The sequence below is a fragment of the Lissotriton helveticus genome, chromosome 8, assembly GCF_964261635.1.
Source record: "Lissotriton helveticus chromosome 8, aLisHel1.1, whole genome shotgun sequence".
NCBI classification, from domain to species: Eukaryota; Metazoa; Chordata; class Amphibia; order Caudata; family Salamandridae; genus Lissotriton; species Lissotriton helveticus.
Genome location: NC_136069.1, coordinates 1,674,368,110 through 1,674,395,368, shown reverse-complemented (window position 1 = coordinate 1,674,395,368; position 27,259 = coordinate 1,674,368,110). Strand labels below are relative to the sequence as shown.

General features: G+C 43.7%; 1 protein-coding gene across 4 annotated transcripts in view; it reads right to left on the bottom strand.

Annotated features, from left to right (window-relative positions):
* The window catches only part of LOC144773619 (transient receptor potential cation channel subfamily M member 2-like), a 1,811,195-nt gene that overhangs the window by 1,417,045 nt on the left and 366,891 nt on the right, over positions 1 to 27,259 (bottom strand). For all 4 annotated transcript variants that reach the window (XR_013600034.1, XM_078658765.1, XM_078658766.1 and 1 more), the window contains 2 exons: positions 24,324 to 24,507; positions 23,319 to 23,482 (listed from right to left, as the gene is read on the bottom strand). Coding sequence is in view for 3 of the 4 variants with exons in the window: in XM_078658765.1 (XP_078514891.1) it covers positions 23,319 to 23,482; positions 24,324 to 24,507 (348 nt within the window). In the remaining variant the exon portion in view is untranslated. The remainder of the gene's footprint in view (positions 1 to 23,318; positions 23,483 to 24,323; positions 24,508 to 27,259) is intronic.

The window sequence follows — 27,259 nt, the reverse complement described above, 5'->3', positions numbered from 1 at the left end:
GGGGGATGTTTTTATTTATAATGGGTGGCCCAGAGGCGGGCCCACTCCTCTGACCAGGCCTTGGCCGAAATCCTCTGTAATCACATAACCAGACAAGAGGGCACACCCTTCTCGTACATCATGGCCAAGACCTGGAAAGAACTCCCCCTCAGCATGAGATGAACCCCCACACTGAAAGCATTCAGGAAGAGCTATAACACCTGCCTTTTCGAATGACTAAAGCTGCACAAATCCCCCCCCCCACATACTCCCCCAGCGCCTGGAAATCCTCACAGGTGAATAGTGAGCTCTATACATCCCTAACTGATTAATTCATACGCCACCACAGTTTGTGGTTGAGTGTTATGAACAGGCCCTGCCATTGCTTTGGCGGTCTGTAACTCTTAAAGGAAGTGAAATGAGCAGTACTACCTTCCTTAATATACACAGGAATCTCTGAGATTGGTTTGGTTTGGCTTTACGTCTGAGAGGCACTTTTGGGGTGCTGGTGAGCTACCAGTAGTTCCCAAGCTAGTAGTTGGAAACCCCTGGTATATATAGTGAATGGGGAATTGTATTCCTGAAGCATAAATGTAAAGGTTATTACACCACAAAATGCATAATACATAGCACTTTGAATCAGTGCATTCCCAAAAGCCTGCCTCACTTCATGAGTACATGCTTACTGAGTGAATGATTACATTAATATATTGTAATAAAGAGAATTAAAAAAAGTTTTAAAAAAAAGGAAGTTACTAGAATAATAAGTCAGAAAAAAAGGGGAATGAATGTTAATGCTCCTATTAAAAAAATAGTAGCCTATAGAAATGCTTTAATAATAAAAACGAGTTTAAATAAAGCATTTTAGAAATTATACAAAAGTTAAAAAGTATGGAAAGAGGCACATTTACATAAACACGTGACACGCTAAAACAGTGGAAATGAGAACACCTGTTAACTGAAAAACGTGACTTAATAGTGGGAGGAGCAATAAATTGATCCCACAGACTGTTAAGTAACCAAATAGTATATAAACCACACCCGTGGGATGATTAGTTTCGTTTTAAGGAATGAATACGGGCGAAGAAACTACGAGCAAGGTAATGATTTGGGGCTGCGGAAGCATCTGGAGAATATCTTTCATTTCCTCAGAGGAAACATATTGTTAATGTATTTTTTAACATTACATAACACTTTCTGTCCCCTGTAGAGGAGTTGGATGAATTTCAACAGAGGATGGAAACAATATCGAAGAGAGGTAAATTATATGAATGGAAATATAGGTTACTAGCAGCCCGTCCCGACGTTGTCCGGGTATGAATTGTTGCCGGCCAGTAGTATATTGTTTTGTAGGATTTCGGCTTGATAGCATTTCTTATCTGTGACAGGCCTGTGAAATGCTCCGATTCACAGTGCACTGCTGATGCACTTAAGAGTGCGCATTCGGTAGTGTGTGAACTTGAGTTTCCCTACATAATTTTTCCTTGCAGTATTATATGGCGCGAACTCGACAACATGGCATGAGCACAATTTACATTACAGAAGAACACATTCATTTGTGGTAGGCACGGGGAGACAAAGCGATTTGCCTGGAATCACAGGATGTTGAGCTGATGCCGAGATTCAAACGTAGCTCCCCAGCTCTAAAGTTCGCAATTCTAGAACTTGTGGCGGGAGGTGTGTCTAAAAGTGCTGGCCATCAATGAGAGAGACCTATGCATTTTTCAAATCGGTGGTGGAAAAATATGAGCATGTTGCTGGAGATGTGGGCCGCCGTGCCACCAATGTACTTACCGGGGGAGGGTAGACACCCGATATTCCGCAACTTTCTTTCCGCATACCATCACTCCGCATACTTTCATTACGAAAGTACCATGACTCCGCAATACCATTATAACGCATGGCATTACATTTTATATGCTTTTACCACGCATACATTTACAACGATATTCGTTGTAAATGCATGAATGGTAAAAGCATGGTTTTTTACATTTTTGAATACGGTAAGTATGGGTATAGGGGTATATGTTTCGGGATACTGAGGTATATGTTTTGGGGTGTTTGGGTATTTTAAGAGTTCAGATATAGTTTTGGGTTGTGGGGTACAGGGGTAGTTTTAGGGTTTAGGGATAGGTTTGGGTTTTGGGGTACAGGGGTATTTTTAGGGTTTAGGGTTTGGGGTATAGGGGTATTTTTAGGGTTCATGGGTAGGTTTGGGTTTTGGGGTACAGGGGTATTTTAAGGTTTCAGGGCTAGGTTTGGGTGTTGGGGTATAGGGGTATTTTTAGGGTTCAGGTCTAGGTTTGGGTTTTTGGGGTACAGGGGTATTTTAGGGTTCAGGGGTAGGTATGGGTTTTGGGGTACAGGGTTATTTTATGGTTCAGGGCTAGGTTTGGGTTTTGGGGTACAGGGGTATTTTTAGGGTTCAGGGGTAGGTTTGGGTTTTGGGGTACAGGGGTATTTTAAGGGTTCAGGGCTAGGTTTGGGTTTTGGGGTACAGGGGTATTTTAGGGTTCAGGGGTAGGTTTGAGTTTTGGGGTACAGGGGTATTTTTAGGGTTCAGGGCTAGGTATGGGTTTTGGGGTACAGGGGTATTTTTAGGGTTTAGGGCTGGGTTTGGGTTTTGGGGTATAGGGGTATTTTTAGGGTTCATGGGGTTTTGGGGTACAGGGGTATTTTAAGGGTTCAGGGCTAGGTTTGGGTGTTGGGGTACAGGGGTATTTTTAGGGTTCAGGGCTAGGTTTGGGTTTTTGGGGTACAGGAGTATTTTAGGGTTATGGGGTAGGTTTGGGTTTTGGGGTACAGGGTTATTTTTATGGTTCAGGGCTAGGTTTGGGTTTTGGGGTACAGGGGTATTTTTAGTGTTCAGGGGTAGTTTTGGGTTTTGGGGTACAGGGGTATTTTAAGGGTTCAGGGCTAGGTTTGGGTTTTGGGGTACAGGGGTATTTTAGGGTTCAGGGGTAGGTTTGGGTTTTGGGGTACAGGGGTATTTTTAGGGTTCAGGGGTAGGTTTGGGTTTTGAGGTACAGGGGTATTTATAGGGTTCTGGGCTAGGTTTGGGTTTTGGTGTACAAGGGTATTTTTAGGGTTTAGGGATAGGATTGGGTTTTGGGGTACAGGGTATATTTATAGGGTTAAGATGGGTTAGTGTTTAAGGGTGTTGGGGTATTTTAAGGAGTAACTGTGGGTTATGATTATGGGGTGCAGGGGTATTTAAAGGGAGCAGGGTGGACACCCGGAGATGGAATCAACAGAACCTGGGAAGAAAAAAGAAACAAGTTACTTACCTGTAACTTTAGTTCTCCAGTATTGGTAACTTTCATAGATTCCCATTGCTTGTATCATTCCCCGTCGTCGGAATGGGAGCCTCGGTAATTATATATATATATATATATATACCTAGGTAAATACACCCTAATAGGTGCAAAAAAGTAAAAAATTAGGCCTAGGCCTCATTACATTTTGTAACCTATAGGTGTCCTTATGTAAAAAGACCCAAACTTACACTAGCAACCAATCAGATTAGCCTCACCCTGTGGAACCTTCCTGAGAAAGCTCAGAGCCTCAGATTTTCGTAGCCGTTGCCTTGCCACCGAATCACTTAGACCAAGAGTGAGCTTTCCCAGGGGAGGAGGGTGGGCGCATGGGAATCTATGAAAGTTACCAATACTGCAGAACTAAAGTTACAGGTAAGTAACTTGTTTCTTAGTTACTCCAGTATTGGAACTTTCATAGATTCTCATTGCTTGTATCACAGTAGATAGCAGTTAGCCTGCCTCAAACATTTCGTTCCTAGTTACTCATTATCATCAACAAATGATACCACATATCATCATAAATATAAATTAGTAACCATAGCATAATAAACGAAATGTTAGAAAAACACAGGAAGGAGGGAAGAGAGGAAAGCTCACCTCTTACTGGAAGAGATTTCTCAGGACAGCTTGACCAACAGCCGAATCCCCCTTTGCAGCCGCGTCCAGGCTGTAGTGTCTCGTGAATGAGTGAGTACTGCTCCATGTGGCCGCTCTGCAAATATCCTTTATCGATACTCCTGCAAACAGTGCTGTAGACGAAGAGATCGATCTTGTGGAGTGTGCCTTCACCTGTCCATCCAACGGTTTGCCTGCCGCTTGGTGGCAGAAACGGATTGCACTCGATATCCATCTAGAAATCCCTTGTTTTGACAACGGAAATCCTTTCCTTGGGGCTCCAAAGGCCACAAACAGCTGGGGCGTCTTCCGAAATCCAGCTGTGCGTTGAAGATAGAATTTTAAACATCTCTGAACGTCCAGAGAATGAAGTGTCCTCTCAGCCTAGGTTGAGGGCCGAGGAAAAAAAGAATGCAGAACCACCGGTTCATTAAGATGAAAGTCTGTTGGTACCTTCGGAATGAATTTGGGGTTCATCGGAGGATCAATGTATCGTTCTTGAACTGTAAGTAAGGTTCTTTGATCGTCAAAGCCTGAAGTTCTCCCACTCTCCTTGCCGAGGTGAGTGCCAGCAGAAGCGCTACCTTCCATGATAGGAACTTTAAGTCTGCCTTATGTATTGGCTCAAATGGCGACCTCATAAGCTGAGCCAGGACTACATTCAGATGCCAAACCGGGGGTGGAGGCCGAACTGGCGGAAACACTCTAAACAGTCCTTTAAGAAATTGCTTTATCACTCTTGCTGATAACAGAGAAGGACCAGATCTTGTTCGCCTATATCTGGAAATAGCTGCCAAGTGGACCTTGATGGAAGCATGAGCCAGACCTGCCTGAGCCAAAGAAAGAATGTATGGTAAGAGTTGATGTGGAGCTGAAGAGAATGGCTGTACTCCTTCTCTCTGGCACCATAAACAAAACCTTTTCCACTTAGATCTATATGTTTTATTAGTGCTAGGAGCTCTTGCTTGTGCTAATATGTTCCTGCATTCCTCCGGAATGTTTAAATCCTTAAACTCTCTGTGTTCAGGAGCCATGCTGTCAACTGAAGCGAGCTCGGGTTCGGGTGAAGGACCTGGCCGTTGGACATAGATAGAAGAGTCTGGTTGGAGTGAAGCTGAATGGGCTGTTCCTCCGACAGAAGAAGCAACTCCGTGAACCAGAACTGGCGAGCCCAGGCGGGCGCAATCAGTATCATCCTGCCCCTGTCCATCTTGAGTTTCTTGAGGACCCGAGGAATGAGGGGGAATGGCGGAAAGGCGTAAACAAATGCGCCGGACCAAGACATCAAAAGGGCATTCCCCAGCGATCCTCGATGGTGTTCCCTGCTTGCGTAACACCGGCATTTCTTGTTGACCGGAGTGGCAAACAGGTCGATCGCTGGGGTCCCCCAGCGGGAGAAGATGTCCTTGACCACTGCGTCGTCCAATTCCCACTCGTGTGAGACTGCCTTCAGGCGGCTTAGCGTATCCGCCTTCGTGTTGCATACTCCTGGAAGGTGTTCCACCACGAGCCTGATGTTCTGCAAGATTGCCCATTCCCATAGCAGCTGGGCCTCCTGAGAAAGCAGTGGCGATCTTGTGCCTCCCTGCTTGTTGATGTAATGCATTGCGGTGGTGTTGTCCGTACGCACTAGGATGGCCGAATTTGAAATCCTTGGAAGGAAAGCCAACATTGCCCATCGAATAGCTCTCAGCTCCAGAACATTGATATGTAAGCGACGTTCTCCTGGCGTCCAGTGTCCACTTACTTGAAGATCCCGCATGACCGCTCCCCAACCCTGAAGGGAGGCGTCTGTTGTAATGACGCGAGGAGCTGGTGCCACTCTGAAACTGAGACCCACCGAGAGGTGAGATCCTCTCATCCACCATGAAACTGACTGTTTCATCAGCTGGGTGACAGTTACCCTGTCGTTGAAGGACCCTTCCACCTGCTTCCACTGAAGGTCCAGTTCCTCTTGCAAGGGGCGCATTCGCAGCCTGCAGTGCGGAATCAATTGAATACAGGAGGAAATCGACCCTAGGAGAGATTTGTACCTCCTGACTGTCATCCAACATCTCTTTTGTAATCGAGCGGCTGAAAACATGAGTTTCATTTGTCTCTCTTCCGATGGGAAGGCTTTGCACACCTGAGTATCGAGTATTGCTTCCAGGAACTTTACTGAACATGCTGGTTGAAGAACCAATTTTTCTCTGTTGAGTTGTAAACCCAGGTGAGTGAAGAGATTCAAACATGTCTCCACCGCCTCTGACGCTGCTTGTAAACTTGGTGCCTTCAGCAGCCAGTCGTCTAAGTACGGGAATACTTCCAGTGACTGTCTTCCCAGAAAAGCCGCTACAGGGGCCAGCACCTTCGTGAATATCCGGGGTGCGGATCTTAATCCGAATGGGAGCACCATGAACTGGAAGTGACTCTTGCCTACTGTGAAGCGAAGGAAACGTCTGTGAGCTGGGTGGATCGGGATATGAAAATAGGCATCTTCCAGGTCTAACGTAGCCATGAAATCGCCTGGATTCAAGAGGCGCAATATGTCCTGGAGTTAAATCATCCGAAACGACAGTTTCACGAGATAGGTATTGAGCTCCCTTAAATCCAGGATTGGACGCCACTTGTCCTTTGCTTTGCGGATCAGAAAAAATCGTGAATAGAAACCTTCTCCTCTTTGTGATAGGGGAACACGTTGGATCGCCCCTTTCCGAAGCATTTGTTGAGCTTCCAACTGCAGAAGGTTGAGATGTTTCGAAGTAGTGGCGTGGGGAGCTCTTGTAGGTGGAAATTCCTGGAATTCTAGCATATGCCCATGTTGGATGATATTCAATACCCACTGATCCGATGTTATTTCTTCCCAGCTGCTCAGATGTTGTGTTATCCTGCCGCCCACTGGAGAACCATGGAGCGGAGGAACAGTCGGCAGAGTCAGGAGGCCGCTATTGACGCTTGCTAGCGTCCTTGCCCTGACGCCCTTGACATCCACGAGAACTCTGACGAGAGAAAGACTGAGATTGTGACTGCCTCTGATAATACTGATTGCCATACTGAGGTCTGTACGACTGTGACTGCTGAGAGTACCGTTGCTGCTGATAGCCACCTCTTGGCGAAGTGAAGCCTCTTCCTCGTGCTCCACGGAACGGTGTCTTCCTATATTGTAGGGTACCAAGAGCCCTATCAGTCTCTGTGTCCTTCTTTATCCCCTGCAGGGTGTCATCGACATGTTTTTCAAATAACATGTCCCCATCAAAGGGTAAGTCAAGAATCCTATTTTGAACTTCCGGCCGGAAGTAAGTTGCTCGCAGCCAACCCTGCCGTCTAAGAACTGCCGCGCTACCCAGAGCACGGAACGAAGTGGCTGCGATGTCCATCGCGCAGTCAATCATTTCTGAAAAAGAACGTTGGCCTTCTTCAAGAAGTTTCAGTGCTTCGGCCTTAGGGTCATCTTCCAGTAGGTCGATATATGCCGCGACATCACTCCACATCTGGCGGTCGTACCTAGTCAGAATAGCTAATGCATTGGCCGCCCTGATCAGCAAGCTCGCCATTGATGAAAAACACTTCCCAGCGTTGTCCAACCTTCTACCCTCCTTGTCTGGTGGAGTTGTGAGGGTGGCTGAAGGATTCCGCGATCTTTTCTGCGCTGCTTGCGATATGACTGAGTCCGGTCTTGGTTGTCCAATCAAGCAGGCAGGACTGTCATCAGGAGCTTTGTACTTCTTTTCTAGGCGCGGTAGAGTTGGAATAACCGTCGCTGGGGCTTGCATTACTTTCTTTCCCTCTTCCCATATGTGCTCTACAATGGGAATCAAACGCACTGCCTTACGGGAAGCCTCTTTAAAATCATATAAAAAACAATCCGTAGATGTTGTAGGCATTGCCAGCTTGAAGCGTGCCGTGGCTCTCTCCATTAAGTTGAAGAAACCTCCTACATCCGCCGGAGGTGAATCTATCGGGTCCGGCACCGGAGCAGCCGAATCCGGAACAATATACTGATTCCATTCACTATCCGGGTTTTGATCACGATTGTCACCTGCTTCATCCTCATCTGAAGTGTAATCCTGGTCCGGTGTTTGCCGATGACATTCTCCCTCTTCTTCCACATGTGCCGGGGGCACCGACTGAGTCGACACCACCTCTGGCTGAACATGCGCCTGACCTTCCACTGGTCGCGACACCTTCCTGGCCCTATATTCCTCCAGCATAGCCCGTAAGTCCGTCAAAAGGCTCATGGGCATAGAAACCATGCCCGGCTGTACTTGGGCTTCCTGATATGCGACTTGAGTTTGCTGTCGCTGCTCTTGCTGGCCATAATACCCATCTTCCTCATCAGACTCATGGTACTTAAGATGCAACTGCGATGGACTATAAGCATCGCCATACACCTCATTCTCCTCTTCAGAATAGTCCTGTTCTTCCAATAACAGGGCTGGGGGGAATGGGGTCACCTTTCTAGGTGATGTCATGTCAGGTGTTATCCTCCTTTTCCTTGGGACTGCCATCGACGGCGTTATAAACGAGTCCACATTATCCGGTGCCATCGTCGACGGGGCCGTCGACGGGGCCGTCGACGAGATCATCTTCGTCGTCGACTGATTCGCCATCGTCGACGGGATCGTCGATGGCATCGTCTTCGTCGACGAGATTGCCATCGTCGACGTGATTGCCACCGTCGACGGAACTGTCGTCGTCGACGGGATTGTCTTCGTCGACGAGGTGGTTACCGTCGACGTAGTGATCGTCGTCGCCGCCGTCGTCGACGTATTCTTCGTCGACGGCATCGTCGTCGAAGTTTTCGCCGTCGCCGGGATTGTCTTCGTCGTCGAGGTGGTTACCGTCGACGTAGTGATCGTCGTCGCCGCCGTCGTCGACGTATTCTTCGTCGACGGCATCGTCGTCGAAGTTTTCGCCGTCGTCGTCGCCGTCTTCGTCGACGCGGGATGGCTCGTCGACGGTTGAGGAGACAAAGTCACTGAAGAGGCCTTAGAGCCTTTCTTAACCACTGTTGAAGCCTCTACAGATGGTTTCTTGAAGGACTTAGAAACTTTATCTTGATGTGAAGGCCCAGCCGAGCCCTCATCAAGTTTTGCCTTCTGCACCTGAGGTGCTTGCCTTTCCCTCTCCTTTACACTTCCGTGAGGAGATTCGCCAGGCTCGGGCTTGCCAGACCTATCAGAGGTCCCACGCACAGCCTTAGAGGGGGGTTCAGATGATACCTCCACAGATGATCTACCCCTCTTCAGAGATGTCTTGGAAGACGTCGACCTGGCATCCTCCTCATCACTGGAAACCACAACTTCTTTCTTTTCCAACTTCCTGAGCCAAATTAGTAATCTTCCCTCACGGTCCCGGAGGGTCTTAACAGACATCATCCTGCATAGTTTACCTTCCTCTGCCTTATGGTCAGGATATAAACAATATATACAGTCTTTGTGCTTGTCTTCTGCATAAAGTCGTTTTTTACCACAACTGGCACAAGACCTGAACAGGCTCTTCTTTTCCTTATCAGCCATAGTTGAAACTTAAACAAATCCTCACAGAAAACTGTAAAATAATAATACCTCAAAGTAGAAGTTAGAGCAGAGCTCTAAGGAGACTCCCTGTCACCAACGATGCGGTAGAAAATCTGAGGCTCTGAGCTTTCTCAGGAAGGTTCCACAGGGTGAGGCTAATCTGATTGGTTGCTAGTGTAAGTTTGGGTCTTTTTACATAAGGACACCTATAGGTTACAAAATGTAATGAGGCCTAGGCCTAATTTTTTACTTTTTTGCACCTATTAGGGTGTATTTACCTAGGTATATATATATATATATATATATATATATAATTACCGAGGCTCCCATTCCGACGACGGGAAATGATACAAGCAATGGGAATCTATGAAAGTTCCAATACTGGAGTAACAATGAAATATTGGGCACAACGCTCGCTTTTTTTTGTGTAATCCTGCGCCCCGCACACGCCCACGCCCCCAGCACACACCCACAGCACACGATATGAGACATGGCATGAAGGGCGGAACGTACCACACACCCCCAGCGTTTGTTACGCCCCCAGCACATGCCCACAGCACAACGCAGACTGGGTCACAAGGGACTACTTTGCTGGCACGGTTCTTTTACCTTTTAAATGTATATGGTGGGCGTCTGCATAGCCTATGTCCTTCTGCTGCAACTGCCCTTTCCAACGCTGTATTGGGTGTTGTGATTGGTGCTGTGGTTCCTGAGATTACCCGCCTCAAAGGTTTGGGCTCTCTCTTTATTATATTAGTATGGATTTAATGAATTGGTACGTGCAAAATATTGATTAGGAGCGATGTCATAATCTTCAATTTATCTTTCATTTCCAGAGAGGGATCATATTGTTAATGTATATTTTAATTTATATTAAACTGTAAAATCCTTCAACTGGAGTTGATTGACTTACAACTGACAATTTTTGTTTTTTTTAGTATGCAAGTATTTCTTTATGATTGAAAAATGACAAAACTCTTTATCTTCTAGAGTGAAATTGGGCTAAAAGTATTTATAATAAGTAGTGCTTTTTGCAAATTTCACTCGTGAAGAATAGGAGGATTATCTTCGCAAGCACTTTTTAAAAAAAAAAGTAATATAATTGTGGTTTAAAATGTCATGATTGTTAAATGTAATAATGACATGAAATGTATATCAAAGTTTCAAATATGCTTTATTCGATCACAAGTATCATAAAAGCGGACAGAACCATAAAAAATCTGGAATACCAATGCATTTATAAAATATAAAGAAGTTAAAAGATTAAAATAAGATAAGTTAAAAATTAAAAGCAAAGGATTAAGACATGATTTTCCCAAAGGTAATGCATTGCCTCTACAGGGTAGAGGACACATTTTCTATTATTATTAAAATATCCCCAGCATATCTCTAAGCAACGGTTAATAACAAAGTTACAATCATGAAAGTGCTTCCTGCACAGAAAATCATTGTTCAATTTGGAACCACTGCCTTGATAATAATTTTTGAGCGGATAATCGATGCACAGCCCAAGTACTTGGCAACTCCGCATACGAACAGAGACCTTGAGGCATCTGTCCGCAGGATGCGAAGCGCCACTATGTTTTTCTTAGTTCCCAGTTGGGTGCAAATTGGGGTGAGCCATTTTGTCCTAGCCTGTTTATAGGCCGGACATGCAAATAATAGGTGGGCTACTGATTCTTGCAGTGCTTCGCAACACGGACAGTGGGCTGAGGTATATTTTGTGGGGTCCCATTGAGCAAGCGTGGAGTTTAAGTATATGGAGCCAAAGCGGAACTGCATGTAGAGAATCCTATCTCTAGGAAGTCTAATAAAATCTAAGGGGCCGATTAGGATGGCGGACGGACCCCAGAGGTGGCGGGACCGTCCGCAGGGGCAGCGGCAGTCCCTCCGAGCAAATTAGGATGTGACCGCCACCCTGGCGGTCACATCTTGTATGTTTAACATTGCGGCGGGTGCTGCTTGAAGCAGCAACTGCCGCAATGTTAAAACTGCATGTTTTACATTTACATGCACAAAGCGGCAGGCACCGCGCGGTGCCTGCCGCTTTGTGCATGTAAATGTTGGGGGTACCATAGGTAGCCCCCATGTGCACCCCTCACCCCCCGACACCCTGGGGGCCCGCAAAGGGCCCCCAAACGCCAAAGTCCACATGCTTTTCCACGGCGGAAAAGCCGCCGTGGAAAAGCATGTATCCATTCACATCCTAATTTGGCTGACGGTGTCTTGCAGACACCGTCACCAAATAGCCCTTCCCACCCTGCGGATCAGCGGCGGACGGACCGGCCGTCCGTCGCTGGTCCCACCACATTACCACTGCCATCCTAATCTGGCAGTGGGTGTTGTCTGTGGCCGTGGCGGGTAATCCGCATCCTCCGGGCCGACGGTGGCTTCCGCCGGCCCGGGGGATGCGGATTAACCGCCATCCTAATCGGCCCCTAAGTATGGTTCCTGGTAACTGACGTGTTTGTGAAGGAGGAATTCGTCAGTTAGTCTCCGAAGCCTAGACTGGTGCACAAGCTGATAGTTAACCCAGTTCCAGTAAATTCTTTTAAGCTCTACCTTGGTCAGGGGGGCCTGATCCTCCCAGGATTCTGCTAGGCCTAGTTTGCACAATAGATCCTTCAGATCCCATTGCCATTTTACCCTCTTATTTGTATCCAAAGCAATCAACTCAGAAAGGCCAGCAGCGTAATGTGTCAATTCTGGGTATATAAAAAAAGAAAGATGAAGTAGTGAGGGAGTGTTTGTCATAGGACTTCTATTCTACTTTATCTGAAAGTAAAGGAAGCCCAAACATTTATAAAAAGATGATGGGGCAACACTATTATAATGTAAACATAAGGAATGAGTGCTTATGATAAAATAAAATGTGGTTGAGCGCGTGATACCAATGAATGTAAAATTATTTTTGCATTTCACCCATATGATGAATATAAAAGACTCAATAGAAATATTTTGAAAACATGAGCATTTTTCTTTCAAGGATGGTTTAAAGAGTTATACATTTAATAAAAGAGCATAGTACTGCACGCTAAAGGAGAAAAGTCAGCACAATTATGATAGATTAGAAAATAGAATAATGTTTTTAAATACTTTTACATTCAACAAACTTGTAAGCAGAGTACACAGTTTAAGTTAAAAGCACCCTACCACAACTAGTTTTTGAAACGCACAGTAAAATAAAGTGCGTCACAAAATGGGCTACATGCATGGTGACTGCATCGTAACGTCACATAGAAAAAAGAAAGCCATGAGGAAGTTAGAAGTAAGTACACAACAGCCAATCAAATTTTTTTCAAAATCTGCTCAAGGATAAGCACGTTTTCTTACAATGGTTCACAACCAATCAAAAAGAGGTGTTGAAAGTTTCTGTTTTTAACATACGAGTAAACCAGATATCTTTTGCATGTAGACGCAGCGAGACGGAATTATTAAAGATGACTTGCTTTCACAAGACCCGGAAAGGCTTCTTCCAGAATAAGTACACACTTGACTGCCAGACCCCATTTAATGATGATCCAGGCTCATAAGCCTAAACACATAAAAAATCATCTCTCATCACTTTCTCTTCTTTTTAGTGTATTGTGTGTGGCAGACTGCATGACCCTATGTCCAGAGCCCTCGAAGGCCCTGGAGACTGCCACGCCGAAGACCAGCTCCTGCAGTGTCCCGGAGCAGCGCAAGCCCCCTCCCAACATTTAAAAGCCCCGGGGGGAGGTGGTAAATTAATCGAAACTGAATACGTTAGTACAGCCCACTCGGCTTACGCTACCAGGAAAACACAACAACTCTACATGGCCCAGATTTCCATTGAAGTGATTTGTTAGTTCCAGGTCTAGTTGTCAGATCGGCACACACACACTCCCTCATGGCTGGTATACACCCACACCACACCCATCCAGCGCATCCGTCACTACACACGTGACCCTATAAAAAAGACGGAGCGCACATGTTGTACGCCATTTTAGAGTTCTTCCCAATTTCCCGAACAAGGGGGCCCACTACCACATGCGTGGTCACTGAGTTAGTGGTACCCGAAGCACTGAGCGGGTGAAGAAGCTGCGATGATGATGATGGGAACACGAGTATGTCGTTAGCCATAGAGATATCAAGACTCGGCACCATATATGAGACTACTTTGTTGCAGATCGGGACTACATGATGCAGAAGGTGTCTCTTCCACGAAAAGATGAGCAGTGAGGCCTGGGTACGCATCGGAGGTAATAAAAGGGTTGTAGCAGCCTTGATACAAAAAGGCTACGCAGTGATTTAGACGAACGCACTCCTACAGTGTATCAATTTACATGAGTAATTTTTTTTCCCAATAACATTAACGTTTTTATAATCGCTGAAACGTCCGGAATATTACCTTTACAAATAGTTCGTATAAATGTGAGAAGGAACGTGTATGAAAGCGCAATGTTATCTAACTCCACATTAAGATGGTAAAAATTTCCAATCATAACATCTTTGTTTTACTATCTTTTAGATGTAGAGCTTCAGGGTGCATTATGTCCGGCACGTGCTGAAAAACACCGGTGACAGAAAGATGAGCTGCGAATATTGTTTTCAGTCACTCTCTTATTTCCTCTCTCCTTTTGTGGAAAAGTAAATTTTGCCATGTTCTGTGTCCCTACGCGTCCTCCATCATATGTTATGTGTGCATGATTAAATATGCATATGCATTCCCTATGTTCGATTAATGACGCAATTACAGTTGTGTCCATCTCTAGTATGTCAGTTTCCAGTTCTCGTGAATACTACGAATATCAGGCCTATGTAAAGTTACGTTGCCACGTTTCTCAGTGTGCACGTTATTTCATTGTAAAGTCCCCGTTTCTAGGCCTCAAAAGGGCCTGGACACCAGATTCAGCTCCTGTCTCCTGTCTCCTGAAGCCTCGCTGAGGAGCGATACAGCCCCCACCTGTATCCTCGACCCTTCACTTACTTCCTGCCTCGCAGTGCCCGGCTCAGCCTGGCTCTGCCTCTGAGTCTGCCAAGAGTATGTTATGATTCCAGTTATCACTTCCGTCCTCCTTCTCTGCATTCCTAAAGCTACTGAATCGCATCAATAGTTTCCGTCATTGTCTAGCCTTTATGTCTCCATGTAAGAGAAATACTGCATTTAATGGTCATTTAATATTCTTCATCACGCACTACATATAGAATAATGCATGCTCCAGTCTTAGAGTCCGTTAGCCTCTCCCCTCCTGACTCTTAGTTCATATCAACATGTTCCCTAAACATCAGATACTAGATACTGCTTAGGTACATGTCGCCCTGACTCTCCAGACTTCAGTCTCTGCTCCTAGCACAGAGTTCGAAGCCCCCAGCTGCTCCTAGTAATACGTCATTGCCAGTTTGCGCGCACCATCAGGTTAGAGGTCCCGGCTCCTCAGGTAGCCCCCTCCATGGTTTCCGCCCATTCATGACATATTCTGTTACGTTTGCATCACATGTCTATGTATACGCCTCTGTTACACCCACTTTCACCCTTATCTTTCGCGACTGCTACTGACCACACCCACTGCTCCGCCTATCGTATGTATTGTAATACAACTGTTTTAGTATATATGATCGTGTATTGTTATTAAATGTTAGAGCGCGCTCATCCCAGATCCAGCCCCAGCAGCTGCTGGGCCCTGCCATCCTATTCCTATGCAGGTTGTCCTGTTCCTGTCCTTATGCTGTATTAAACCTGCAAAACTCCTACTACCTCGAATCTTGACTCTTATTTATTGAGCTATCTGTTATTCATTTATTCATCCAAAAATAGAGGTATTATTTATTTATTTACCACACTTTCATAAAAAAATTACACACAATGTTAACTACCTTTTTATCTTACAGGTTGTGTTTTACAAATTGACGAAACCACCACAAAAGAAGCCTACAAAGCTCTACGTTTGTGTATTATGCGATGATGCGTAGCCATTGTAACAGCGACTGAGAAGCCTGCTTCGACACGTAGTGCACCCTCTTTGAATGACGGCAATGGCACAAGGTGAGCAAAGAAGCTTGTTTCCAAAAGAACGACAAGTTATCTGTGAAAGGAGAGAAAGTGTAGTATGCAGCAGGTGCGCAACACCCATTGGGTTAACGGGGCTTCAGCTAGGATGAGATAGCTTCTTGGGCCCACACACAGTCGCACCTAGGTACTTCACAAGTCTTTTAAAGACCTTTTGCTTGTTAATGAGGCTTTGATGTCCCCCCCCCGCTTGGAGCCCCTGCAGCTCCACTCTGCTTTTTGCTTAAAGTTCAGCCCCCCTGAAATTTTTTTATAGCACCCCCCCACCGATATTTATGACTCTGGTTGCGCCTCTGGTTTCAGCCACCCACCCCCCGTCGTGTGTGTCTTTCCCATGTTTTAATGTCCTTTTTTCTCTCTTTCTCTTTCTTACTCTCTCTCACATTGTTTCTCTTGTTTTTTAAAGTTTTCAACGCTGCTGTCTCCAGTCTGCTGTATAGAACCTTATCTGAGTGGAAGTAGTGAACTCTCTTGGTTACAATGAAGCCTGCTTCAACACGTAGAGCACCTTCTTTGAATCATGCCAATGGCACTACTTGAGCAAAGAATTTTGTTTCTGAAACAACAACAAATTATCTGTGAAAGGTGAGAGTGGGTAGTGTGCAGCAGCTTGACTGTGTAGAAATGTATAATTACCTCCGAGCAGTGACAACAAATAGGTTACAACAGTCTGAGGAACAGATCTCCAAGCTTATTGCGCCACTTTTTTGTCACTTTTAACATGGGAAAAGTGGCGCAAGGAGCTTGTAACAACTCTCAACTCCAGACTCGGCGAGTCAATGGGGTGAAACAGTCTAGGTACGTAATATTAAGAACTCACATTAAAATTCACTTTTGTCAGGAGTTTCGGAACTCAGTTTACGGTGATTAATCAAATGTCCTTTTCTTTGCTTCACCAAACATCCTTCAGTAGCAATCACGGCATATCGAGCAACAGCAATGGAATTGTCCGCAACGTATTGAATATACTTTGACGTGTAGAAGCAGAGTTAACTTCAAGTTGTGAACTCTGATGGCCACAGTGTTTATACTAGGTAAGCACAGCGGCCTAGATATACAATGCCTCCAATTAAATGCATTAGAAATAAATTGACGTATTTACAATCCCGTTGTGCCACTTTTGTGTCAGTAACGCAGTAGGCACTTCCATATAGACACCACTTAAAAGCGGGACTATAACAGAAGTGAAATGTACTAGGCACACTGCACCCGTAAAATCGTAGTGTTACCTTGACTTGTAATGTTTCACCTCATTTAGTCACATCTACATAATTTTAAACTCTAATTTTATTTTTTGCTTTGCAGATTACATATCTACGTCTTTTGGAGTCCACGTCACAATTTGTTTACAATATTGTTTTATTAAAGTTATTTTTCTAGTTGTTTATTATATTGTTATCTTTAAGTTACGTTTACAGTTATTGTCGTTTTAATAAAAGTTAATAAAAGAAACTATATACGTCTTTTTTTTGGGGGGGTGACGGTCCACAATAGAAATAATATTTATAATTTGAAGTACTATGGTAAGACGTTTGAAAGTAGTGTTGAAAGTACTGACTGTACAATAAGTCATATTTACTCTGGATGCTCTACAAGACAGAAAGGAAATCAAAGTAAAAACAAAACAATGTGTACCACATTTACAAACCGCCTGCGGCACTTTCGCGTGCAAAGCCACCCCCTCAAAAATTAAAAGTGTGTGGGCCTCAATGTCGCCCTTCAAACCACGGAAACAACCACCCCCCGGAGATTCCTTTATTGTGTGAGGGGGGCTGCGTGGCCCTCCGCCTGGTGCCCTGGAGTCCACCATGCCCAGACCCGGTTCCTGCAGTGTCCTGGGGGGGATACAGCCATTACAATGTGGTCATAACCACGCGTGATCGTCACCACTAAGCCATTAGCATGCATATGGCTTTACCACGCATGCATTTACCACGCATGCCTTTACGACTACTATGCATTTACCACGCATGATATTGGCATAAGCGTGGTAATGGCTTTCTGGTGACGGTCACGCGTTGAAATGGCTGTGGCTTACGTGCTTAAAATTAGTTTTTAGGTATGTGTGTGACCAAGTCTGATAAGATCGGAGGCCAAGGACAAACAAGGGTTGTAGCAGACTAGATACAAAAAGGCGACGCAGCGATTTAGACGAACGCACTCCTATATAGTGTATCAATTTACATGTATAATTTTTTTCCCTAATAACAGGAACGTTTTTATAATCGCTGAAACGTCCGGAATATTATCTTTACAAATAGTTTGTATAAATGTGAGAAGGAACTCGTATGAAAGCGCAATGTTATCTAACTCCACATTAAGATGCAAACAATTACCAATCATAACATCTTTGTTTTACTATCTTTTAGATGTAGAGCTTCAGGGTGCATTATGTCCGGCACGTGGTTTCACACATGTTATAGTTAGCTGGATATTTCACTCAATCAAAACCATTGAAATTCCCCCGTTATAGTTAGTTCAGCTAACTATAACTCGCGTGCCCGCAATGCACTGCTGATGACATCACATATTACATCACTCATGACATGGTCAGTGACATCACTGATGACATCACTGATGACATCTCAAATGGGAGCTTGTGCTATGGCCATAAACCGCATTAAGAAACAATGTCCTGATCGGTAATGATGTATAGGCAGTTAATTGTGCATGCATACAGCATTACTCAAAAAGAAAGAAGGAGAAACCATATTAATTCAGAACAAGATAGTTAATCATCTGTATATTGTCACATAAGTTATGGTCGTAAAACATACAGTTAGAGGCAGCACTGCATAAATAAATTGAAGACAACCATAGAAAACATGGTGCTTAAAAGTGATTGTGATGAAAGTGGCGACGCAAGTGAAACAAGTGTAGGGAGAGCCCATGAGCTCTCCCTACGCACGGAATTATACCAAGGTAAATAGACCACAACCCTGTACTATATAAATTCCCAGACCTGCCCCGTTCCTTTCCTGATCCTTTTTCCCTTCCTTGCAGCACGCCCCAACTCAGACAACCCAGTCCTGATGACGATCCAAACTAACACGGATCGAAACGCCGTTGACCTAACAGCGTATTATTAGGCGTACTCTTCTCCTGTGGCTCAACAACCAATTGAAAAATCTTATGTATTGTGATATCACGTTGTCACTTACTTTGGAGCCACTCACTGTAAATAATTTGCACTTCTTCACAGTGCGCCGTTCTTGCTGTTCACTTGTTTCACTTGCGTCGCCACTTTCATCACAATCACTTTTAAGCACCAAGTTTTCTATGGTTGTCTTCAATTTATTTATGCAGTGCTGCCTCTAACTGTATGTTTTACGACCATAACTTATGTGACAATATAAAGATGATTAACTATCTTGTTCCAAATTAATGTGGTTTCTCCAGCTTTCTTTTTGAGTAATGCTGTATGCATGCACAATTAACTGCCTATACATCATTACCGATCAGGACATTGTTTCTTAATGCACCTTACTTACCCAGTCCTGAATTGGTCTATGGGTTACACTCCTGTAAACTTTACAACATGGCCATAAACCAGCAGTAACTCAAGCTCCCATTGAGAATAGAGATTGTGTTGAACCCTACACCCCATGGCAGGCACCATAAGGTGCTTGCCGCAAGGTGCATAGATCAACAACGAGGCACCATTGGTGCCCCCTCGGCTTCAAACAGAAGGGAGCCCTGGTGCGGGCTCCCAAAATTGCTTTCCGCTTTTGGATTACGGGCTGCCCATCGGAATACAGCTGGAATGGCTGTCTGGTTTCAGTTCCGACTCGCTGTATTGTAATCAGCTGGTCGGAATTGAAACCGACGATCTCAGTCTTTCCGACCGAGATCGTAATAGGCCCCTGAATGTTATATTTTATAATTTATTTTAAAATGTAAATATTTTTATTATTATGTTTTTTGTTTACTTAAAATTGTAATATTTTTATTTATTACTAATCTTTTTAATGTGTAAAATTATTTTAATTACATATTAAGAATTGTTGGTTGTTTACTTTTTAAATGTAATTAGAACGGTTTGTTTGGTAAAGATTTTATGTTATTGGTATATGTACATATATATATTTTGTAATATTTTATATTATTTGGAAAGATAATATAAATTTTAAATATTAGTATAATAATTGTTTTTTACATGTGTTAATATATATTAATATATATGCGTGTTTAATATTTTTAAAATTACGTTTATTTGTTATATTTGTTACAGTGGTACAACGTGCAGTGTAGGAAAGCCAGCTTAGCTCTGGGATAAGCTATTAAGAGTAGGGAACAGGTGGCTATACCTAGTGCCAGAATGATCTACAAAGATAGTGTAGTCAAAGCAAAAAAAATATGAGATGAGCGGCATTGGAAAGAACTAAGGGAGGCAAGTAGGATTAAAGATTCCAGGCTTTTCTGGAGCATTGTTAAATGGGGCAGTGCCGGTTTACCCGATTGTCCCGATAATAATGTTCCGGCGGAGGACTGGGTCAATTATTTTAAGCCACAATATGCTGATAGCCACCCTGGTTCTGAGATGGAATGTTTTAAGGCTGTTTATCCCAAAGATATTTTTTTTAGTTATGGAGAGGTGTTGTTGGCCCTAAGTGTAGTGGCTAGAGGAAGAGCTCCTGGTTTGGATGGGGTCCCGGCGGATCTTTTTATTAACGATAGGGAACGCTGGGGCAAATATATTTTTCTTTTGGTTAATGCTGTTGCCCAGCTAGCAATGGTTCCGTCCTCCTGGAAGGGTGCAATTATCATCCCCGTATATAAGAAAGGCGATCAGGGTTTGCCTGGGAATTACAGACCCATAAGCTTGATAGCTACCATTCAAAAGGTGGTGGGGAAGATGGTGGTGAACAGGCTTATGGACTGGGTTGATGAGAATAATGCACTATCCCCTTATCAGGCTGGGTTCCGGAAGGCCACTAGTACGGTGGACCAGGTGTTCCGCTTTACCTTGCTACGGTGGCGAACTGTGGTGCCAGGCGAGGGCAGCCTGTATGCCGCTTTTGTGGATTTGCGGGCTGCCTTCGACCTGGTTCCCAGGACTAAACTGTGGCTAGTGCTGTGGATCCTGGGACTACCGGAGGAACTATTGACCTTGGTTATGAGGTTGCACGAGGCGAACTTTGCCAAGATACAGTGGGGCAGACAGGGTGAGGTCACTGCGGACTTCCCGGTCGAGAGGGGTGTTCGGCAGGGGTGTGGGATGGCCCCCTTGCTCTTTTCCTTGTTTATTAACGGGGTAGTAGCAAGAATGTTGTATGTTAACATTGATGCTCCCTCGTTGGCGGACATTAAGGTGCCAATTTTAATGTTCGCAGATGACACCCTAATCCTATCAAAGACTCCGAGTGGCCTGCAGCGTGCCCTCCACATTTTTGAGAATTATTGTGGGGAGCATGGTTTAGAAGTTAATGTGGCCAAAACCAAGTTAATGATCTTTAACCCCCATCGTAGTTTCCGATCAAGGGTGTCTATGAACCATCGTCCCTTAGAGGTAGTCAAAGCTTTTACCTATCTTGGTATCTATGTAACCACCGATCGAAAATCGTCCCAGCACATTGATCTTGCAACACTAAGGCATAGACAATTAGCTGGAGCCCTTGGGGCAGAACATAGAAAATCAAAATCCAAACCAATCACGCCAGCCCTACAGGTCTACGAAGCGAAAGCCCTTGGATCAGCATTATATGGGGCTGAGCTGTGGGGTTTTGGGAAGCTTCACTCAATACAGAAGTCCGAAAATAAGTTCTTTAGAACAATTACTGGTCTTCCCAAAAGTACCCCACTTCTCCCCCTTTGATATGAGTTGGGAAGAAAGGCAGTGGAAGATTTGGCGAAGCTACGTCCAATCTTGTATTGGAGGCGGCTCTGGAATACAGTAGAACTCAAGCATTATGCTGAGGGCTTTTTAGCACTGATTGAAGCTGATGTATTTCATAAGATCAAATGGTTAAAAGATCTTAAAACCATGTTATGTTTGTTGGGCCTCCAATCCCTTTGGGATAACCCGCCTGGTGCACTTTTTCCTAGTAAAAAAACAAGAAAGGCGCTATATTGGGACTATGTGGCTAAGCGGGACTGGACAAATAGTGATGCCGGATCCATGACAGGTCGCTTCTTGGAAGCTAAAATCTTCCCTAATCAAGAACTTTATTGGGACAACATAACAAAGCCATGGGACAGGAAGCTTCTATTCCAATTGAGGATAGGTGCTCTCTCGCTTAGGTCCCTAACTGGCAGGTGGAGGGGTTTATCTAAAACTACCTGCCCCGCCTTTGGATCTTCAAAGGAAACTATTGGGCACTTTTTATTCTCTTGTCAAGCCTATGTCGTCCCTAGACGAATTTGGCTAAAACCTGTATGTAAAAATGTAGGCACCACCAGTGGCTTAGTAGCTCTGAGAGTCAATTGCACTAGTTCTTGTTTGCCACTGGCCATAGCTGTAGCAAAAGTTCTGGGGTGGGCATGGTCTATTAGGCAGAAAGCCACAGCTGAGTAACTGTTTATATAGGGATTGTCTTACTGAACATATTTGATGTCGGATGTCAATTTTAATCAAATGTATTCTTGTATGTTTTTATGCAATGTATTTGTTTCTATCTTGATTGAGGCAACTATTTAATGATGTTTTAAATGTATGTATGTACTGTGCTTTTATGAGGAATACTCGAATAAAGGCTCTTAGAATTGAATTATATTTGTTAATATATATCAAATCTATTGTATTTTTTAAATTAATGTTACTATTTATTATATTTAATATTTATTGTTTTATTTTATATATATTTAAAATCGATATTTAATGCAACTATATTAATGAGATCGATATTTTTTCAAATACTTTTGTACTTACCATTATAAATATAGGATGACGATATTTTTTACTTCAATATTTTTGTCACAATAGTTTGGTGAGGGACGATATTTTGTCAGTGAACCTGCACAGTCTTGAGCAGACTAGACTATGTAATTCTCTTTTGATTGGAACACCAGAATCCCTGTTCAAAAGACTCTACAGGATACAATTGTTAGCTGCCAAACTAGCACTGAACAAAACAAGATGTAATTCGGCAAATGAAACCCGATAGACCTGCACTGGTTGTTGGTTAAGGAGGGATGTGTTTGTAAGACCATGTGTCTAATCCATAAAGCACTCCATGGAACTGAACCTAGGCTCCTGCACGGAAAATGTTGCTACCGTAAACCTCCAGGAGCCTAAGATAGTCCTCAGCAAACCTGGTCTGGGTACCTAGATTTTAACAGTTAAGATATGGAGGGAGGTCCTTTCAAGTGAAAGCAGAACACATTTTGAATAAAATCCCAAATTCTCCGATGAAAAGCTCAAATCTTTTGAGTTTCAGAAAAAGTCAGAAAACAAGGTCTTCCCCAAATAAGAGAGACATAATACAGACTTTCTACCCATAACCTTTACTGCAGGTAAGACCTTCTGTGTACACTGACAATGCTGCAGCGCCAAGATGCCCATTGGGTAAACGTTGCACTCTATAAATATTAAATATATTATATATACAGATATACAATATTTTATATTTCTATGTCCTTTGCCTGTTTTTTTGCCCATTAGATAGGGAGTTCCAAGGTGGCGGTTTATAGTCTTACGTGGTCCCTTTTGTCCACAGACCGTGATCTGCAGCGCACATGGGGCCGCGTGGGCGGCAAGGATCTGCTGCTGCAGAGGTGAACAGGATGCCTTAGTTGAACCTAAGTGTCAATCTTTCATCTTAAAGCTTTGAGTTATAATGACATTATCTCATGGCTGATTGGCCCTGTTGTCTTGTAGGGAGAGTACAGTAGTGATTTTGAATTGGGGAGAGCATTATTTCCTGTATCACTTTCTCTCACCTCTTTCCTGATCAGCCCATCTCTGTTGTGGAGGGCGCCCCAGGGGGCGATGCCGATGGTGACAATTTCATGGTGTCCTCTACCACGGTACCGGAAGATCCACGCTGCTTTTCCAACAAGCTTTGCCACACCGACATTGCAGCCACTAGTGATGATCCAGGCTCCTAAGTTGACCAGAATATGCAACGTTTTAGTCAGGCACGCAGATGTGTGTTTACAAATGGACACTTTCTAATTTAATGCTTGTCTCAAAGGTGTGTGTTGGACCCCGAGGAGTTAACTAGTGGTAATGAGAGAAGACAGACAAGGATTCTTGGTTCCTGGAGTGAGGGGTAAATATGGAAGTAGAGGTGTCAGAAGCATTTGATTGTTGGTAACATGTATGCTTCTCCATTGTTTGTAGAAGATGGCTGCCACCTGAATGTATGTGGTGAGCACCTGTGATACTCGTTTAGGTCCTAGGTGGGGCTGACAGTCAGTAGGGCTCTTTAGGGGAGAGTGTGGAACTCTGCTTCCTTCTGCAGGACCTTTTGAGAGAGCAGTGCTGTTTACACCAGAATATACTTATGACCCACTGTAGAATTGAAAACTACCAAAATAAACCAATGTCACAGGTGGAGAAGGAGAGCCACCGCTGGAAGGAGAGTTTCTCTTCAGCCAACTAGACAGTAAAGGTGACTAACCAGGACTTTCATGAGAATTTTACCAGTCTGTCAGGTATTCGGAATGTAAGGCTCAATGTATTGTTTAAAACACACAATAATGAAAACAAAAACAAAAACATTTCTAAGTAACTGAACATTGCTATAATGCAGCCATGCTTGGCACGCACCAGCTCTGTTCTTACCTTGGAAGCTAATATGTGTCTGGCAGCTGTAAAGGGCATGGAGAGCAGGAGCAGGTAGAGATACTGATACACCTTTGTATGGCTCCATCTCAAGGGATGGACTGACCCAGGGTCTCCAGGCTCTCAGTACTGATGGGTGTTGAGACGCCCCTCCTCACCTGTGCTCTGGGCTGCTTCGACGAGCCGCCCCCAGCTGAAGCACTTCTCCAACCGGGGATCCATGTATATGTTCTCGGCTCCTCCTGTAACGGAGATCAGCAGGTTGGGCACCTTGAGCTTCCACTGAGTCCTCATCATGTCATACAGCACTTCGGGAGGGGTGCTGTCGGAGGCGCGCAGGTACTACGGAGAAAAAGCATCAGAAGGAAAAATGTCAGAGATTAAAGAGAGTCCACGACATATGTAGACTATATTTCTATGAAACACTAATCAATAATTAGTACCAGCAGGAATTGTGCTGCAGAATCACAGTGATACAAGGAGATTACGCTGCAGCAACATTACATGTAAAACTAACTATCTCAAATGATGCTCCCAAAGCCATTTCCTGCTTCACCAAACAAGCCAAACTGAACAAGCGTAAGTGAAAATATTTAAAGTCTCGCTGCACATCTGAGATATGCTGAACCACCTACAAAATGGTGATAATCCCCCATGCTGTTTAAATGTTAATGCCACAAATACATCCCATCTGTACTCTCCTCAAAGCAGAGGTTGATTGGTAAATTCAGTGGAATGACAAGGACTAGAATAATGTATTAACTTCTTTAAAAAAGGGAGGGAGAAAGAGGATCAACAAGGCTCGTCCTCCTACTATAGTGTGAATGAGAAACAGAGAGCCCAATTGTTTCCAAAAAGACAACAGGTGAGGAGGGGCAAAATTAACTGGAATTACAGGCTAAACTCTGAGAATTTTGAGAAGTGAACGATTACCTGGTGCATTGGCAATTACAGGTCCGATTCATCCAATAATTCGTTATTTTTTCCCATAGTTTTACCCACTGATTTATTCTGCCATTTTCAGCTGCGGAATGTTTAGGTGAAGCATCATGGGCTTGCAGTGTTCTTGCAGACCTTGAGCCCTTCCCAATGGGGCCACTCACTTTGGCCTCAGTTGCTGGCCATGCATGGTCTGGTGGTGTTGAAGTCTAACTTCTCATGTCAGGAGCATTTAGCAGATGTGTCTGAAGCAAATCAAATATCTCTAATCTAAATGAAGATTTCAATGTCTAATCTGAAGCAAGATTGTTACTTCTAATCTGGAGCAAGATCAAGGTTTTTAATTTACCGTACATTTAAATGTAATCAAATGAAAGACATCAGCATCTGTAATCTGAAACAAAATTAATATTTATAAACTGAAGCATGATCAATATCTAATCTGTACTATCCTCAATTCCTGGTACGCAAAGTAAAATCACTCCTAGGTGGCTAAAGTCGGCACAGGGCAAGATTAAAAAATACCAAAACTGTGTAAAAAATGTTTGTCCCTGAAAGCTGGGAAGATGGTGATTTCAGCACCACAACCCCTTTTTTGATACAATTTGCAGGGAAAAAACATATGCTTTCATCTGTAGCCCTTTTTCCCATTTTCCCAAAAAACCAAAGATTTGCTGTATTTTGGCTATTTTCTGGGTCCCCTCCAGTGGAATCCCCAAACCCTGGGTACCTTTAGAATCCCAATGATGTTGAAAAAAAAAGGACGCAAATTTGGTATGGATACCTTATGTGGTCAAATAATTACAGGGGTCTAAGCGCAAACTACCTCAAATAGCCAAAAAAAGGCCTAGCAGCGAAGGGGGTTAAAAAACCCTTCCACCCAAAATCCCATACCCACCGTAAAAACTCCCTTTTCACCTAAAAACCTGTATCCACCCTAAACCCTAACAATTCCTTTCCCACTGAAAAACCCATACCCATTGTAAACCCTAAAATTTCCCTTACCACCTAAAAAAATACCACCCCTAAAACTTCCCTTCCCACCCAGAAACACATACCCTTTGTAAAAAAAATCCTTTCCATCCAAAAACCCATACGAATCCTAATCTCTAAAATAAAATCCATTCCCATCCAAAAACCCAAATCCACCCTATCCCTAAATAAAGTCTCTTCCCACCCTAAACCCTAAAAATTCTCTTGCCACCCAAAAAACCCAATCCCATCCTAAACCCTAGAAATTCTATTATCACTGAAAACCAATTCCCACCCTAAAAAAAACCTTTGCCATCCAAAAACCCCTACCCAAATTAAATACCCCTTCTCTAATATATATATATATATATATATATATATATATATATATATATATATATATTATTTTTTACATTAAAATTAAGTTAATTTGTGAGAATAGAAAACAAGCGTTTTATTTTAAAATAAACAGCCACAAGTGTAATCTCGGTACTGCTCATGCTACAGCCCCTTCCTCCAGTAGCCTTAACTGCGAGGCAGGTACAGTTAGCCACAGTATACCTAAAACGCAAGCAAAATTAATGAGCATTAAGATTCTCTCTGCCCCTCGGCTTCACATGGTCTCTTGACAAGGTAGAAACCTGCCCCTAGGCTCTAGTACAGCCATGAGATTCCTACTTGCAGAGTTGACAATCGTTTTTAATCCTCACAAAACCAGCAATTTAAACTCACTATACAAGTTTCAACAAGACACAGAAGGTTCTCAAAGTTTATTTTTTTTAAATAATAAAATGTTTACAAAACATCACATTCTGCACATAGCTCATGGCAAGACATACTAACTTTTTCAAAAAGATGCAGTGTACATCAGTCTTCACAATAGTTACATTTTTAACAGGACAATTTACAACCAAAATAAAACTCGTTCAGACACTTCCCTTACCACTCCACGTAAGAACTGGAGGCCTCATTTATGAAAAGTGACGCATCGCTGCGTGAAAACAGCGATGCATCACTTTTCCTTGCGCCCTCCTTCCGACACCAATGATGCGTCATATTTAATGTATGACGCATCATGGTGCAAGGAGTTACAGATACGTCAGTATTTCTGACGTATCTGTAAGCGCAAAAGTGACACATTGCTGGAGTGTGTCACAAAAGTGACGCAACCCCAGCAATGTGT